Consider the following 13,368-nt stretch of genomic DNA (forward strand, 5'->3'; position numbering starts at 1 on the left):
CTCACCTGGGATACACCTGGGATACACATGGGCACACCTGGGATACACCTGGGTGCACCTGGGCTCACCTGGGATACACCTGGGTGCACCTGGGATACACCTGGGGGCACCTGTGCTCACCTGGAGCACTTGGGCGGGACTCGGGGTCACCTTTGGTTGCCTTTAGGGGGCGTGGCCCTTTTAAGAGAGGGGTGTGGCGACAAAATGAGGCGCCGCCCCTTTAAGACGGAGGCGAAGTCACTAAAAGGGGCGTGGTCTCTTTAAGAGAAGGGTGTGGTCAGGTAAAGGGGCGTGGCCTACCTGTAAAGAGGGGCGTGGCCCATATAGGAGTTGGAGTGTGGCTGTTAAAGGGGGGCGTGGTCTTGTTTAAAAGATTGAGTGGGTGTGGTTAAAAGGGGTGTGGCCCCTGACTCCTCCCCCTCTTCTCTTCCAGCTCCGCCTCCAGGCCAGCGGCGCCCCGCCCCCGCCCAGCCCCGCCCCTCCCCCGCCCCCTCCCCCTTCCTCGGCCTCCTCCTCCTCCTCAGGCCCCGCCCCCTCCTCCAGCTCCGCCCCTCCTCCCTCCGAGGAAACCCCGCCCTCTTCCTCCACCCCAGCCCCTCCCCCTTCCGAGGACAAAGAGGGCGTGGCCTCCTCCTCCTCAGGCCCCGCCCCCCAGGACCCCCCCAAACCCGCCCCTCCCCCACCCAAGGAGGAAGAGGAGGAGCCCCCCGGCCCCTCCCCCGCCCCAAACCCCGCCCCTTCCCCCGCCCCCAGCCCCGCCCCCGCGCCTGCCCCGCCCCCTCCCCGCGCCCCGCCCCCTCCCAGGCCCCGCCCCGAGCGCGGGATGGGGGGAGGGGCGCGGGGGGAGGGGCGGGAGCGGCCGAAGGGGGCGGGGCCCGAGGAGGCCAAGAAGAAAGACTCGGAGGTGCTGAAGCAGCTGAGGGCGGAGCTGAAGTGAGTATGCAAATGAGGTGCTAATGAGGGGGCGGGGAGAGCGCCAGATACGGCTTGTGGTCCTCACTATGCAAATGAGATGCTAATGGGGAGGGGGCGTGGCTAAGAACGCGGGAATTCCGGGAGGAATTTCGGGGAGTTTAGGGCAGAACTGAAGGGGGTGGAGCCAAATGAAGGGGCGTGGTCATGCCCAGCATGCAAATGAGATGCAAACGAGGCCAGGGAGGCGCAGGAGAGCCGGAAGGAGATGAAGATTTTTGGGATAATTTCTTGGGAATTTCCCACGGCCGATTTCCGAAATAAAAAAGGGCGTGGCTTTAAAAGGGGGTGTGGCCACTGTGGCATGCAAATGAGATGCAAATGAGATTGGAATCGCTTCCCGGGAAGGCGCAGGGGAACCAGAAGGGGGACGGATTTTTTGGGGGGGTGTTTCCCAGCCGATTTTTGGGGCGTGTCCACGAAACGAAAGGGGCGTGGCTTCGGAGCAAGGCGTGAGCACCCCGAAATGCAAATGAGATGCAAATGAGCCACCGGAAAGGAGCAGGGGAAGGAGGCGGGGGATGGGTTTTGGGGAAGCTTTTTTGGGGTTTTTTTTGGCCGATTTTTGGGGCGTTTTTGCGAAATAAAAAGGGGCGTGGCTTCTAGAAGGGGCGTGGCCACCACCGCATGCAAATGAGATGCAAATGGCCTCCCAGGAAGGCGCAGGAGAACCAGGCACAGGACGAATTTTTCATGGAGTTTTTTGAGGTTTTTCGCAGCCGATTTTTGGGGAGTTTCCGCGAAATTAAAAGGGGGCGTGGCTTCTAAAAGGGGCGTGGCCACCAGAACATGCAAATGACATGCAAATGAGATTTAAATCGCCTACCAGGAAGGTGCAGGGGAACCAGACACAGGACGAATTTTTGGGGAATTTTTTGAGGTTTTTCACGGCCGATTTTTGGGGCGTTTCCACGGATAAAAAGGGGGCGTGGCCTCTAAAAGGGGCGTGGCCACCGCCGCATGCAAATGAGATGCAAATTGTCTCCCAGGGAGGCGCAGGCGAACCAGGCGCAGGCGGACCAGACACAGGACGAATTTTTTAAGGAGATTTTTGGGGGTTTTGCGGCCGATTTTTGTGGCATTTCCGCGAAATAAAAAGGGGGCGTGGCTCCAAAAAGGGGCGTGGCCACCATCGCATGCAAATGAGATGCAAATTGTCTCCCAGGAAAGCGCAGGAGAAATGGAGACAGAACGAATTTTTGGGGGAGTTTTTTAAGGTTTTTCTAGGCTGATTTTCCGGGCGTTTCCGCGGTTAAAAAAGGGGGCGTGGCTCCAAAAAGGGGCGTGGCCACCAGAACATGCAAATGACATGCAAATGAGATTCAAATCGCCTACCAGGAAGGCGCAGGAGAACCACACACAGGATGAATTTTTGGGGAGTTTTTTTGGGGTTTTTGCGGCCGATTTTCGGGGCGTTTCCGCGGATAAAAAGGGGGCGTGGCTCCAAAAGGGGCGTGGCCACCGCCGCATGCAAATGAGATGCAAATTGTCTCCCAGGAAGGCGCAGGAGAAACAGAGACAGGACGAAATATTTAAGGAGTTTTTTTGGGGTTTTTGCGGCCGATTTTTGGGGCGTTTCCGCGGATTAAAAGGGGGCGTGGCCTCAAAAAGGGGCGTGGCCACCGCCGCATGCAAATGAGATGCAAATGGCCTGCCAGGAAGGCGCAGGAGAACCAGAAGGAGATGAAGCTGCTGCTGGACATGTACAAGTCGGCCCCCAAGGAGCAGCGGGACAAGGTGACGCTCATGGCCGCCGAGAGGAAGAGCAAGGCCGAGGTGAGCCGCGCTCGTTAGCGCTAATTAGCGCTAATTAGCGCCGATAATCCACGCCGGTAATGAAGGGGTCGAAATCGGGGCGGTTGAACCCAGAAATAGCGGTGAGGGGGGCGTGGTTATGCTAATTAACGCTAATTGAGGGGTGATCAGCGTGCTGGGATTCCGTTCTAATTTTAACTAATTAATTAATTGGATTTTTAATTTAATTGGGTTTTTGTTAGGGGTTATTAGGGCTCGTTAGCGGCTTAAGGGATGAAAATGATCGGTGGAGGGGAGCGTGGCTAATGAGGTTGTTAATTAACGCTAATGGGGAGGGAATTGTGGTTGTGGAGCTAATTAATGGGTTGATTTTAATGATTAAGAGTCAAAAGTGGTCCTGGTCATTAATTGCTCCCGTGAACTCCCAGTGATTAACGGGTTAATCGGTGACTAATTAAGGATTTGTAGCGGCTAATTAATGACTATTAATGACTAATTAATCAGCTGGAGGAGCTGCGGAGGCGCTGGGCATGAGAGCCCGAACTCCTTTGGGTCATTAATTCCCGCCATTAACTCCCACTGATTAATGGGCTAATCAGTGGCTAATTAACGATTATTAGTGACCCATTAACGACTAATAGTGACTAATTAATGAACTAGAGGAGCTGCGGAGGCATTGGCGGGATCGCCATGAGAGCCGGAATTCTCCTGGTCATTAATTTCTCCCGTTAATTCCCAGTGATTAATGGGTTAATCAGCGGCTAATTAGCGATTATTAGCGGCTAATTAAGGGCTATTAATGGGCGATTAGCTGGAGGAGCTGCGGGGGCGCTGGCGGGAGCTGGAGGAGCGGGAGCCCCCAGACTCCTTTGGGTCATTAATTCCCGCCGTTAACTCCCAGTCATTAATGGGTTAATCAGCGGCTAATTAGCGATTATTAGCGGCTAATTAACGGCTATTAATGGGTGATTAGCTGGAGGAGCTGCGGGGGCGCTGGCGGGAGCTGGAGGAGCGGGAGCCCCCAGACTCCTTTGGGTCATTAATTCCCGCCGTTAACTCCCAGTCATTAATGGGTTAATCAGCGGCTAATTAGCGATTATTAGCGGCTAATTAAGGGCTATTAATGGGCGATTAGCTGGAGGAGCTGCGGGGGCGCTGGCGGGAGCTGGAGGAGCGGGAGCGGCGCGAGAGCAAGAAGCTGGCGGACGAGGAGGCGCTGCGGCGGCTGCGGCTGAGCGAGGAGCAGATCGAGCACCTGCAGCGGCGCCTGGCCGCCACCAAACAGGTGAGGCGCGGCTGGGACACACCTGGGCACACCTGGGACACACCTGGGCACACCTGGGACACACCTGGGACACACCTGGGCACACCTGGGACACCTGGGGACACCTGGGCACACCTGGGGACACCTGGGACACACCTGGGGACACCTGGGGACACACCTGGGACACACCTGGGGACACCTGGGACACCTGGGGACACCTGGGACACACCTGGGCACACCTGGGCACACCTGGGACACACCTGGGGACAGCTGGGGACACCTGGGACACACCTGGGACACACCTGGGGACACCTGGGGACACCTGGGGACACCGGGGACACACCTGGGCACACCTGGGACACACCTGGGACACACCTGGGCACACCTGGGACACACCTGGGGACACCTGGGGACACCGGGGACACACCTGGGCACACCTGGGACACACCTGGGGACACACCTGGGGACATCTTGCCCTGCTCTCCATGGCGGCCGTCTTGTTTGCTCCCATGACGGCGGCCATCTTGCCCTGCCCCCCCGACTGCGGCCATCTTTCCCACCCCATGGCGGCCATCTTGTTTGCTCCCATGACGTCTGCCATCTTGCCCCACCCCGTAACCCTAACGGCAGCCAGCTTGCCCCTCCCCCTAACGGCAGCCATCTTGTTTGCTCCCATGACGTCTGCCATCTTGCTCCCCCCCAACGGCGGCCATCTTGTTTACTCCCATGACGGCGGCCATCTTGTTTGCTCCCATGACGTCTGCCATCTTGCCACCCCCCCCCAACGGCGGCCATCTTGTTTGCTCCCCTGACGGCGGCCATCTTGCTCTGCCTCCCCGACTGCGGCCATCTTTCCCCCCCCATGGCGGCCATCTTGTTTGCTCCCATGACGGCAGCCATCTTTCCCCCCCCAACGGCGGCCATCTTGTTTGCTCCTCCAACGGCGGCCATCTTGTTTGACCCCATGACATCTGCCATCTTCCCCCCCCCATGGCGGCCATCTTGTTTGCTCCCCTGAAGGCTGCCATCTTCCCCCACCCCCCCAACGGCGGCCATCTTGTTTGCTCCCATGACGGCGGCCATCTTTCCCCCCCCCCTCCAACGGCGGCCATCTTGTTTTCTCCCCTGACGGCGGCCATCTTGTTTTCTCCCCTGACGGCGGCCATCTTGGCCCCGGCGGCAGGAGGAGGAGGCGCTGCTGTCGGAGATGGACGTGACGGGCCAGGCCTTCGAGGACATGCAGGAGCAGAACCTGCGGCTGCTGCAGCAGCTGCGCGAGAAGGACGACGCCAACTTCAAGCTGATGTCGGAGCGCATCAAGGCCAACCAGATCCACAAGCTGCTGCGCGAGGAGAAGGACGAGCTGGCCGAGCAGGTGCTGGCCCTCAAGGCGCAGGTGAGGGCCCCGGAAACCCCGCCCCGTAGCTCTTCGTGGCCGTCAGGGAGGATTTATTAGCCATTAATGGCTTTATCGGCTTGCTGAGAGGCGCTAATGAGGGTTTAATAGTCACTGATAGCTCTTATCAGGTTGTTAATAGCCATTAATGAGGAGTTAATAGTCGCTAATATCTTTTATTAGGTTATTAATAGCCATTAATACGGACTTAATAGTCACTAATATCTTTTATTACGTGGTTAATAGCCATTAATGAGCGTTTAATAGTCATTAATAGCTTCTTTAGGTTGTTAATAGCCATTAATAAGGATTTAATAGCCACTAATATCTTTTATTACGCAGTTAATAGCCATTAATGCGGATTTAATAGTCACTAATATCTTTCATTAGGTTGTTAATAGCCATTAATGAGGATTTAATAGTCGTTAATATCTTTTATTAGGTTGTTAATAGCCGCTAATGCGGATTTAATAGTCACTAATATCTTTTAATACGTTGTTAATAGCAGCTAATGAGGATTTAATAGTCATTAATAGTTTCTTTAGGTTGATAATAGCCATTAATAAGGATTTAATAGTCACTAATATCTTTTAATACATTGTTAATAGTCATTAATGTGAATTTAATAGTCACTAATATCGTTTAATACGTTTTTAATAGGCATTAATGTGGATTTAATAGTCGTTAATAGCTTTTTTAGGTTGTTAATAGCCATTAATGAGGATTTAATACTCACTAATAGCTTTTATTAGGTTGCTAATAGCCATTAATGAGGATTTAATACTTGCTAATAGCTTTTAATAGGTTGTTAATAGCTACTAATGAGGACCTAATAGTCAGTAATAGCTATTATTAAGTTGTTTATACCCATTAATGAGGACTTAATGGTCACTAATAGCTTTTATAAGGCTGCTAATAGCCTTTGATGAGGATTTAATAATCATTAATACCTTTTATTAGATTGTTAATAGCCACTAATGAAGACTTAATACCCACTAATAGCTTTTATTAGTCCTGTAGTAGCTATTAACGGTTGCTAATAATGACGTAATAATTATTAATAGCCGTTATTAGCTTTGGGAGGAGCTGCCTGAGCAGGTGCCGGCCCTCAAGGTGTGGGTGGGGCCCCCAAAAATCTCATTAGCGGTCATTAATTAGCTATTAATAGCTAATAATTAGTGCTCTGGCATCATCCGTAAGATTTATTAGTTGCCTAATAACCACTAATAGCTGTTAATAGCTATTAATAATTGATTGCTAATTGCTGGTAGGGGCTAATGATGCCCTAATAATGGCAAATAGTCATTAATGGTTCTCCGAGGCTTATTAATAATAATTAGTGGCTTTTTATTAATCAGTAATAGCCGTTATTAATGGGCGTCTAATAATCAGTAATAGCCACTATTAAGCGCTTAATAATCAGTAGGAGGTGCTCGCGATGCTTTAATAATCGCTGATAGTTATTAATGATTCTCGAAGGATTAATTGCAGTGATTAATATCTAATATTAATGACTATTAATTAGCGGTTAGTGACGGTTGGAAGTGCTAATAACCATTAGCGGCCGCTAATGAACGATTAATAATTGTTGCTGGTATTAACAAGGCGCTAATAATTGTTCCTGATGATTAATGAGTCGGAGGAGATAAGGCTGAACCTAATAACGGCCTAATAGCGTCTAATAAATTCCTAATAACGGCCTAATAACGCCTAATAAGTCCTTAATAATGGCCTAATAGCGTCTAATAAATCTCTAATAACGGCCTAATAACGCCTAATAAGTCCCTAATAATGGCCTAATAGCGTCTAATAAATCTCTAATAACGGCCTAATAACGCCTAATAAGTCCCTAATAACGGCCTAATAGCGTCTAATAAATTCCTAATAACGGCCAAATAACGCCTAATAAGTCCCTAATAACGGTCTAATAGCGTCTAATAAATCCCTAATAACGGCCTAATAACGCCTAATAAGTTCCTAATAACGGCCTAATAGCGTCTAATAAATTCCTAATAACGGCCTAATAACGCCTAATAAGCCCCTAATAACGGCCTAATAACGTCTAATAAATTCCTAGTAACGGCCTAATAACGCCTAATAAGTCCCTAATAACGGCCTAATAACGGCCTAATATTTTCTATTAATGAGCTGATTTCGCTAATTAGCGGCTAATTAACGGCTAATGACGCACCTGGGCAGGTGGAGGTGCAGCTGCAGGTGGGTCGGAAGCCCGAGAACACGAAGCAAGTCTTAATAGTGGTCTAATAACTCCTAATAAATCCCTAATAATGGCTAATAAAGCTCTAAAAAAAGCGTACTTTTGCCTATTAATGAGCTGATTTCGCTAATTAGCGGCTAATTAACAGCTAATGACGCACCTGGGCAGGTGGAGGTGCAGCTGCAGGTGGGTTGGAAGCCTGAGAACACGAAGCAAATCTTAATAATGTTCTAATAACTCCTAATAAATCCCTAATAACGGCTAATAAAGCTCTAAAAAAAGCATTTTTTTGCCTATTAATGAGCTGATTTCGCTAATTAGCGGCTAATTAACAGCTAATGACTCACCTGGGCAGGTGGAGGCACAGCTGCAGGTGGGTCAGAAGCCCAAGAACACGAAGGAAGTCTTAATAATATTTTAATAACTCCTAATTAATCCCTAATAACGGCTAATAAAGCTCTAAAAGAAGCATTGTTTTGCCTATTAGCGAGCTGATTTCGCTAATTAGTGACTAATTAACGACCAATGACTCACCTGGGCAGGTGGAGGTGCAGCTGCAGGTGGGTTGGAAGCTCGAGAACACGAAGCAAATCTTAATAATGTTCTAATGACTCCTAATTAATCCCTAATAACGGCTAATAAAGCTCTAAAGAAAGCATTGTTTTGCCTATTAATGAGCTGATTTCGCTAATTAAGAATTAATTAACCGCCAATGACTCACCTGGGCAGGTGGAGGCGCAGCTGCAGGTGCTGCAGAACTCCAATAACACCGCCTAGCCCCTAATAACGCCCTAATAACTCCTAATAATCCCCTAATAAAAGGCCAAACCCGCCGTAGTTTGGGGTATTAACGAGCCGTTTTTTTTAATGAGCGGCTAATTGCGGGCTCCTGGCTCACCTGGGCAGGTGGAGGCGCAGCTGCAGGTGGTGCAGAAGCTGGAGGAGAAGGAGCGCGGGCTGCAGAGCGCCCTGGGGGCCGTGGAGAAGGAGCTGAACCTGCGCTCGCAGGCGCTGGAGCTGCACAAGAGGAAGGTGAGCGGGGGGGGACAGGTGTGCCCAGGTGTGCCTCAGGTGTGTCTCAGGTGTGTCCCAGGTGTGTTTAGTGGTCCCCAGGTGTGTCCCAGGTGTGTCCCAGGGGTGCCCAGGTGTGTTTAGTGGTCCCCAGGTGTGTCCCAGGTGTGTCCCAGGGGTGCCCAGGTGTGTTTAGTGGTCCCCAGGTGTCCCCAGGTGTGTCCCAGGTGTGTTTAGTGGTCCCCAGGTGTGTCCCAGGTGTGTCCCAGGGGTGCCCAGGTGTGTTTAGTGGTCCCCAGGTGTGCTCAGGTGTGTCACAGCCGTGTCTCAGGTGGGTTCAGGTGTTCCCCAGGTGTGTTCAGGTGTGTTTAGTACGATCCAGGTGTCTCCCAGGTGTGTTTAGTGTGCCCCAGGGGTTTTCAGGTGTGTCCCAGGTGTGTCCCAGGTGTGCCCCAGGTGCGCTCAGGTGTGCCCAGGTGTGTCTCAGGTGTCTCCCAGGTGTGTTTAGTGTGCCCCAGGGGTTTTCAGGTGTGTCCCAGGTGTCCCCAGGTGTATCCAGGTGTATCCCAGGTGTGGCCCAGGTGGGTTCAGGTGTGTTTAGTGGAGCTCAGGTGTGTTCAGGCGTGTCACAGGTGTGTCTCAGGTGTGCCCAGGTGTGCTTAGTGTGACTCAGGTGTGCTCAGGTGCATCACAGGTTATTCTAAAACACTCCCAGGTGGGTTCGGGTGTGTCCCAGGTGTCCCCAGGTGTGTCCCAGGTGTCCCCAGGTGTGTTCAGGTGTGCCCCAGGTGAGTTAAGGTGTGTCTCAGGTGTGTTTAAAATCCCCCCAGGTGTGTCGCAGGTGTGCCCAGGTGTGTCCCAGTCTGTTTAGTGTGATCCAGGTGTGTCAGAGGTGTATCCAGGTGTCCCCAGGTGTGTCCCAGGTGTGTTTAGTGGTCCCCAGGTGTGTCCCAGGTGTGTCCCAGGGGTGCCCAGGTGTGTTTAGTGGTCCCCAGGTGTCCCCAGGTGTGTCCCAGGTGTGTTTAGTGGTCCCCAGGTGTGTCCCAGGTGTGTCCCAGGGGTGCCCAGGTGTGTTTAGTGGTCCCCAGGTGTGCTCAGGTGTGTCACAGCCGTGTCTCAGGTGCGTTCAGGTGTTCCCCAGGTGTGTTCAGGTGTGTTTAGTACGATCCAGGTGTCTCCCAGGTGTGTTTAGTGTGCCCCAGGTGTCCCCAGGTGTGTCCAGGTATGTCCCAGGTGTGTCCCAGGTGTCCCCAGGTGTGTCCAGGTATGTCGCAGGTGTGTCCCGGGTGTGTCCCAGGTGTCCCCAGGTGTGTCCCAGGTGTCCCCAGGTGTCCCCAGGCGCGCCGCCCGCCCGTCCCACATCCCCCCCAGGTGAATCCCAGGTGTGGCCGAGATCTTCCCCTGGGCCGCTTCGGGCCGATTTTTTGGGGATCCGGGGGAATCCCGGGCACGGCTCAGGTGTGCCCAGGTGTGCTCAGGTGCACCCGGGTGTGCCCAGGTGCGCCCAGGTGCCCTCAAGTGCGCTCAGGTGTGGCCCAGGTGCGCCCAGGTGCTCTGAGATGCTCTCAGGCACGCCCAGGCGCGCTCAGGTGCGCCCAGGTGCTCTCAGGCTCGCCCAGGTGTGCCCAGGTGCGCTCAGGTGCTCTCAGGCGCGCTCAGGTGCGCCCAGGCTCGCCCAGGTGTGCCCAGGCGCGCTCAGGCTCGCTCAGGTGCGCTCAGGCGCCCTCAGGTGCGCCCAGGCTCGCCCAGGTGCGCCCAGGTGCGCCCAGGTGTGGCCCAGGTGCTCTCAGGCGCCCTCAGGCTTGCCCAGGTGTGGCCCAGGTGCTCTCAGGCGCGCTCAGGCGTGCCCAGGCACGCTCAGGTGCGCCCAGGTGTGGCCCAGGCGTGCCCAGGTGTGGCCCAGGCTCGCTCAGGTGTGCCCAGGTGCGCCCAGGTGTGGCCCAGGCTCGCCCAGGTGCGCTCAGGTGCGCCCAGGTGTGGCCCAGGCTCGCCCAGGTGCGCCCAGGTGCGCCCAGGTGTGGCCCAGGCTCGCCCAGGTGCGCCCAGGTGCGCCCAGGTGCCCTCAGGCCGGCTCAGGCGCGCTCCCGGCGGCAGGCGGTGGAGGCGGCGCAGCTGGCCGAGGACCTGCGGGCGCAGGGCGAGCACGTGCAGGCGCGGCTGCGGGAGCTGCAGGTGTGCGCCGCCGAGAACCGCGCCGCCAAGGACAAGGAGTCGCTGAGCCTCAAGAGGGCCCAGGTGGGCGCCCCGCCCCGCCCCCCGCGCCCATTCCCGGGAATTTGGGGGGAATTTGGGGGATTTTGGGGGAATTTGGGGGAATTTTGGGAATTTTGGGGGAATTTGGGGGGAATTTTGGGGGAATTTTGGGGGGAATTGTTGGGAATTTTTTGGTGAATTTTTGAAGGATTTTTGGGGGATCTGGGGGGAATTCTAGGGAATTTTTTGGGAATCTTTGAGGAATTTTGGGGGGAATTTTGGGGAGTTTTTGGGGAATTTTTTGGGGAAATGTTGCGAATTTTTGGAGAGTTTTGGCGGAATTTTGGGGGAATTTTTGGGAATTTTTTTGGGGGAATTTTTGGGGATTTCTTAGGGAAATGTTGCGAATTTTTTGGGAATTTTTGGGGGATTGCTGGGAATTTCGGGGTGAATTTTTTGACGGAATTGTTGGGAGTTTTGAGAGAATTTTTTCGGGACTTTTTGGGGGAATGGGGAATATTTTGGGAACTTTTTTGGGAATTTTGGGGGGATTTTTTGGGGAACATTTGGGGAATTCTGGGGCAACTCTTCGGGGACGCTTTGGGAACGTTTCTGGGGGCGGTTCCCCCGCGCCGGCAGGAGGAGCTGTCGCGGCTGCGCCGGAAGCTGGAGAAGCAGCGCAAGGTGGAGGTTTACGCCGACGCCGACCAGATCCTGCAGGAGGAGATCAAGGAGTACCGGGTGAGCCCCGGCGGGACCTTCCCCGACCTTCCGGAACTTTCCCCGACCTTCTGGGACCTTCCGGAACCTTCTGGAACCTTCCGGAACTTTCTGGGACCTTCCCAAACTTTTTGGGATCTTCCAGAACTTTCTGGGACGTTCTGGGGTTTTCTGGGACCTTCCCAAACCTTCTGGGACCTTCCCAAACCTTTTGGGACCTTCTGGAACCTTCTGGAACCTTCCCAAACCTTCTGGGACCTTCCAGAACTTTCTGGAACCTTCCAGGACTTTCTGGGACCTTCCCAAACCTTCTGGGACCTTCCCAAACCTTCTGGGACCTTCCAGAACCTTCTGGAACCTTCCAGGACTTTCTGGGACCTTCCCAAACCTTCTGGGACCTTCCCAAACCTTCTGGAACCTTCCAGAACTTTCTGGGACCTTCCCAAACCTTCTGGGACCTTCCAGGACTTTCTGGGACCTTCCCAAACCTTCTGGGACCTTCCCCGACCTTCTGGAACCTTCCAGGACTTTCTGGGACCTTCCCAAACCTTCTGGGACCTTCCCAAACTTTTTGGGATCTTCCAGAACTTTCTGGGACCTTCCAGAACTTTTTGGGTCTTTCCAGAACCTTCTGGGTCCTTCCAGAACCTTCCGGAACATTTTGGGACCTTCTGGGGTTTTCTGGGACCTTCCGGAGCGTTGGTTGACGTTTAACGACCCCGATCGACCTTTAACGATCTCTAATGACCTTTAATGGTTTCTAATTATCTTTAATGACCTTGGTTTTCTTTTAATTGTATGGGCGGGCCTGTAATGACCTTAATTGATGTCTAATTAACTTAATTGATCTCTAATGACCTTAATTGACTTCTAATGACCCTGGTTGACCGTTAACGACTCTCCTGGACTTTTAATGATCTTTAATTATCTTCGATGATTTTTTTCTCCACGTCCGGCGACCCTTAATGACTCCTAACGACCTCAGGTCATTAACCGACCCTTTAAATGACCTTCAATGACCTTCCTCGACCTTTAATTATCTTTAATGATCTTTCTGGACATCTCGTGACCCTTAATGACTTTTAACGACCTCGGGCCATTAACCGACCCTTTAAATGACCTTTAACGACCTTCCACGGTGTCTAATTATCGTTAATGACCTTTTCCAACATCCGATGACCCTTAATGACTTTTAACGACCTCAGGTCATTAACCGACCCTTTAAATCACTTTTAATCACCTTTAACGACCTTCAGTGACCTTTCTCACCATCTACCGACCCTTAATGACTATTAACGACCATTAATGGCTTTCCATAATCTTTAATTATCTTTAATGAGCTTTCTTGACATCCGACGACCCTTAATGACTCTTAACGACCTCAGGTCATTAACCGACCCTTTAAATCACCTTTAATGACCTTCCTCGACCTTTAATTATCTTTAATGATCTTTCTGGACATCTCGTGACCCTTAATGACTTTTAACGATCTCAGGTCATTAACCGGCCCTTTAAATGACCTTTAACGACCTTCCACGGCGTCTAATTATCGTTAATGACCTTTTTCAACATCCGATGACCCTCAATGACTTTTAACGACCTCGGGCCATTAACCGACCCTTTAAATGACCTTTAATGACCTTCCTCGACCTTTAATTATCTTTAATGATCTTTCTGGACATCCCGTGACCCTTAATGACTTTCAACGACCTCAGGCAATTAACCGACCCTTTAAATGACCTTTAACGACCTTCCTCGACCTTTAATTACCGTTAACGACCTTTTTCAACATCCGATGACCCTCAGTGACTCCTAACGACCGTTAATGACCTCTCTCGA

At 52.4% G+C, this 13,368-nt stretch overlaps 1 protein-coding gene across 3 annotated transcripts in view; it reads left to right on the forward strand.

Moving 5' to 3' along the window:
• RNF40 (ring finger protein 40) overlaps positions 1-13,368 on the forward strand; it is a 38,658-nt gene that overhangs the window by 22,476 nt on the left and 2,814 nt on the right. For 2 of the 3 annotated variants that reach the window (XR_010725362.1, XM_066208739.1), the window contains exons 13-19: positions 434-933; positions 2,631-2,748; positions 3,863-4,012; positions 5,175-5,387; positions 8,512-8,637; positions 10,711-10,851; positions 11,449-11,550. Coding sequence is in view for 2 of the 3 variants with exons in the window: in XM_066208739.1 (XP_066064836.1) it covers positions 434-933; positions 2,631-2,748; positions 3,863-4,012; positions 5,175-5,387; positions 8,512-8,637; positions 10,711-10,851; positions 11,449-11,550 (1,350 nt within the window). In the remaining variant the exon portion in view is untranslated. Of the gene's footprint in view, positions 1-433; positions 934-2,630; positions 2,749-3,862; positions 4,013-5,174; positions 5,388-8,334; positions 8,422-8,511; positions 8,638-10,710; positions 10,852-11,448; positions 11,551-13,368 lie in introns of those variants that run through there. The other variant, XM_066208740.1, reaches the window with a different exon arrangement.

Source organism: Chamaea fasciata, unplaced genomic scaffold (assembly GCF_029207755.1).
Source record: "Chamaea fasciata isolate MVZ Bird 193981 ecotype frontalis unplaced genomic scaffold, bChaFas1.0.hap1 SCAF_440, whole genome shotgun sequence".
In the NCBI taxonomy this organism is placed as follows: Eukaryota; Metazoa; Chordata; class Aves; order Passeriformes; family Sylviidae; genus Chamaea; species Chamaea fasciata.